At 40.3% G+C, this 4,724-nt stretch overlaps 1 protein-coding gene across 1 annotated transcript; it reads right to left on the bottom strand.

The window, feature by feature from the left end:
- Positions 1-50: 50 nt before the first annotated feature.
- Positions 51-4,283, bottom strand: bida (BH3 interacting domain death agonist). The gene is made up of 5 exons (XM_034223334.1): positions 4,241-4,283; positions 4,051-4,088; positions 3,484-3,742; positions 1,866-1,999; positions 51-661 (listed from the first exon to the last, which is right to left on the bottom strand). The coding sequence occupies exons 1-5, from the start codon at positions 4,281-4,283 to the stop codon at positions 425-427; spliced, it is 711 nt and encodes a 236-aa protein (XP_034079225.1). The 3' UTR covers positions 51-424.
- Between the last annotated feature and the right edge of the window lie 441 nt (positions 4,284-4,724).

Genomic DNA, 4,724 nt, shown 5'->3' with positions numbered 1-4,724 from the left:
TATGTTGTTTGGATTGAATGCTCATCTGTGTAGATTAAACGTTTCCATTGCCATATCAATACATTTATTTATTTGATCATAAAATACAATCTTACAGAATTTTAGATTGAAATTAAACTCATAACGGGAATGTAAACATTTAATGAAATCACACTAAATAATAGCCATACATGTATATGCCAAAAGCAAAATAATCAAATACAACAATGATGTATTTCAAGTATAAAAATAAAGACATGTTGGCAAGCTTAAATTGGAAACAATAAGACTTAAAGCACAAAGTTAAGAAATTAAAGTGTCTTCATTTCCCGTGTTCAAATATGAGCATAAACTCAACAGTTCAGTGTCACTTCCCTTTCCTCTGTACGGTCGACTCAGCACCTTTCAGTCGACTGGTTTCAGGTTCAGCTGTCCTCCGTGTGTCTCAGTCATTTCCTCTGTAGCCCTGGCGGGGTTGAGGAACTGCAGCGGGGTCTGCAGCGGGGTTGAGGAACTGCAGCGCGGTGACGAACACACTTCTCAGCAGCTGAGGGGCCAGCGCACACACCCCCTTCACCAAGGTGAGCGTGAGGGCCAGCATGACTCTCTCCCGTGAGAGATGATGCAGACCCACGCTCTGCATCACACTCTGCACCTCCCGGCTCAGGTGCCCCGTCCACTGCTGGGAAACAGGAACAATAGGATCGACACCGTTAGGTCATTTAACGAGCAACAACAAACAGACTTCGATGCACCTTATTATTACTAGTGTGTTTATATCTCTATTTAATCTTTTGAGGTTTTTTATTTTGCACGTGGCAAACATCTTGATGTAAACAGCAAAATGGTGTTCAATCAATTTAAGCAGAAATCAATACACACTTGTTTTATTTTGCAGCGTTAGTTAAAGGTACGTTTGAGAAACCGGCTCGAGATACACTTTTTGTTATATTCCATGGAATGCTCTTAACATCCCGATAGCAATGAATATCTTAAGTGCTTTGACACAAAATCCATAAAAAAAGTCATCTCTGGAAGCCGTGGCGCTGTAAAAAGCACGACCAATCATCTGAGCCGGCCCGGCTAAAATAACTGGATGGCCTACCTGCCTGTCAGCCTTCCATCTGGGCACAAACTTATCTCGCGCCCTCATTGGTCATGTGCGCGTTGGAGGAGGGGCTCTGTAAGGAAGTGGCAGATTTTTTCTGGCTGTGTATTTTCAAATTCTAGCGCACTCGAGCTGGTTTCTCCAAAATGACCTACCCCAACTTTAAACACTTGCTGTAGGTGATTTCACGTCGACATCGATTATTAAATGTATACATTAATTTAGGTTTTTTGGAATGTTGAGCAACTACAAACCATTTGGAATCTGAATAGTGTTATAGCAAAGTACATTTAAAATGTCATTTACAATAAATCTGTTGGTGTATGGTGCATACAGTGTATGTAGAGGAAATACAAATACCTAATTTCACCCAAGGATAAATAGATAAACAGTTCTCTGATGCAGGGAAAGTAGATAGAACAAATATGCTATGCTAGATATGTAGTGAAAATACTACTCGCTTTTTTCCGTAATTGTTTTTGTTGCTAAAATGCATGATCACATATCTTAACCACCTAGTACTAGTATACATTATGCAACTACAAAAAAGATTACATAATAATATAAAATATACAAGTTACATATGTAACAGATCATACAAATAAAACCACCTTACTCCCATTCAAATGTTCCTAGTGTAAACTGGACCGTTTTAAACAACATATAATCATTATCTTACAAGTAAAAAAACACCACATTTTGAGTCAGATTATAAAGGATTATCTTTGACAGACACATCCAGTCCAACATGAACATGTCCTGAGCTCACAGCACTCACTGCAGAGGGGGTGTTGGACATGTTCCTGCTCAGGTTCTGGGTAGCCTGATTCACAACATTTTGTTGAAGCTGGTGGGCGATTTCCCTCAGCTCTCCCGCTATCTGCTGACAATCTGCTGCCTGTGCCCGGCCCACTGCAGGAAAACAAGACGAGATCAACATCAGTACACTTCAGTGACCATGATATGTGTTCCTTCACTTTTGTTGCTAATAATGGCAGTAACTTTGATAAGGTAGGGCAACATCAACATTACATGGGTTAACAATTGTGTTAAAATAAAGTTTCGAGTTCACCTGACACTGTCTTTACAAGGACATGCTTAATAATACTTTAGAATAATATCAGCCTAAAACAAGCCATGGAGATAAACAGCTGATTTCAAAGATGTACAAGTACTAGTATGAGTGACTCCCTATATGAACTTAGTACATGTTAAAAGTAGGGCCGGGACTCGATTAAAAAAAATTAATCTAATTAATTAGAGGCTTTGTAATTAATTAATCGAAATTAATCGCATTTTTAATCGCATATAAATATTTGACCTGAGAACAGTGAGAAGCAATTTTTTTTCACATGGATTTTAGTATACCATTAGGCGCATTCACACCGCAGTACTTTTCCCACAAAGGTTCATGAGAATTTAGTTCATGAGAACTCTTTGAACCTGAGGGAGGATTAGGCAAATGAAGCCGCTGACGTCACTTCTTCTTCTTCTGCTTTGGGTTTACTGGCAGGCCGCAAACCACTTCACGGCGTATACTGCCGCCCAAAGTCCCCGGCCGGAAGTCCCCGGAGTTGGGGAAGGCTTCAGTAGAAGCTGCTGGGACTCCCAGCAGCTTCTACTGAAGCCTTCCGAGTAAATCGCCAGAACGCCGACACCTCCTCATCTCCACCGCTCCCATGTTTTATTTTGTGTTGCCATAAGTTAGTCTCTCTGCGTTTCTGCGCTGGGCTAATGCTAATAATGCTAATGCTAATAATGCTAATGCGAGGATAATAAAATGGCGGCTTCACAAAACTTTTTGGGAGTTTTACGGGGCGTGGTTTGCAATCCGCCCAGCCAATCAGAAATATAGCTCTTTTCTCACAAGAGAGCCGCACGAAAGTCCCTGCTCTCTCGCAGCTCTCTGCTCTCTAGCAGGGACTTTTGTGGGGGTAAAAAGGTTCTCATGAACTAATTTTAGTACCGGCTCTTTTTGGTGTGAACGCGATAAAAGAGGCTAACGTCCACGCTAGCTTCCACGCTAGCTGCTATATGTTTTGCATTGAGGTGATACTTGAGGCTTGATGTGCTGCGGTGATATGCGAATTCCTTTTTGCATAATTTGCACACAACCGTGCTCTTATCGACGCTTCCATCCGTCCGTTTTTTAAAACAACATTTCCCACTGTTGTTCACTGTGGTTTGTTGTTGTCTGAAGTCATGAACGTTAGTTGGTGCTCCAGTATAATCGGTACGCCTGAAACTCATCCAGTGAGAAACGATCCGCGGTGCAAAAATAAGTGCGATTAAAATGCGTTAATTTTTTTAACGCGTTAATTTTTGTGTAATTAATTAATCTTAATTAACGCGTTAAAGTCCCGGCCCTAGTTAAAAGGACTGATGTAGTTACTCACTGGGCCACTGCAGTTCCACTGAAGGCAGAATATCCTGTAGAGCAGCTCTGATGGGCAGGTGTCCGTCAGTTTCAAGGTCTCCATCGTCAATATCTTCTTCACAGGGGAGATTAAAGTTGATGTCCCTGGACAAATTAAACTCCTTGCCGAGGTTGAGAAGCTCCTTACTGAACTCTGGGGTGCTACTGTCCGCTTGAAGGAAGACCCACATGAGCAGGGCAGCGTTTTGCCCACTGTTCAGGTCCCATCGATAACTTCTCTAGATTGTGTTTAATTTAGACAAGCATGATTAGGGTTACATTAGCAATATAAACAGCTATATAATATATCCGTATCAACTACAGAACCAGGGCAAAAAACAACTAAACTAAGCTAAAGTAGCATTTGCAGAACTGTTTCAGGGTTAACCGTCTACAGGTAAGCTAGCAAGATAAGCTAACGCTAACTAAAGTTATCTATGCTACATTAGCTTACTTAAACTTTCGAGCCGGAAAGTTGACTCAAAACAAAAGTAAAACTGGAAATGATTGATAAATAAGTTTCAACAGTATAGATGTTTTCACTCACATTCGTTCCTTGGGCTTTGGACGTCAGTTGTTTTACTTCTTACAAGTAACAGTTTATCGCCTTATGATGCGACTATTGAGAGGGATGTGCAATGCAGCATCAAGCAGCCAGGCAGTGTAGCGCGAGCCGCACAACAACAGATCTGAATCAATCTGAACATGCTGATGGGGGAGAGAGGGAGGGGGCTAACCAATCACACTCCTCCTGATGCCTTCAAGCACAGGCGAAAGCATTTTAGTTCTCACAACTTTGCCATCTGTACAGTCCCAAACAGAATCCCAGCTAAATCAGATAACGTGAACCTTTAAACCGTTTTATCAGCTTAATGTACTTAAGGCATGCAAAGTAAAACAGACAAAATGCCTCCATGTTTGATTTGTTATCCATCCATTTATTGTTATATATATTTCGAAAATGATTTTATACTATTCTTGGAGTAGCATTTTACTTTTGTTGATAATCAAAGTTTTTATACAAAAAATATACTTTTTGTTCTATAATTCTACTTGTTTGCAGTTAGTCAATTATGTAAAATGTTATGAATAGTAGCTAAATGTTAAATTAATGTAGTGGAGAAACGTAAAATATTGACTTTTAGTCATGCAGAAGTATAAAGCAGCAAAAATACTCAAGTACAACTACTTCAAGACTGAACTTAATTACAGCACTTGAGT

This window comes from Gymnodraco acuticeps, unplaced genomic scaffold (genome assembly GCF_902827175.1).
Source record: "Gymnodraco acuticeps unplaced genomic scaffold, fGymAcu1.1, whole genome shotgun sequence".
Lineage (NCBI taxonomy): Eukaryota > Metazoa > Chordata > Actinopteri > Perciformes > Bathydraconidae > Gymnodraco > Gymnodraco acuticeps.
Note: the sequence above shows the minus strand (reverse complement) of the source record. Positions and strands in the feature narration are given on the sequence as shown.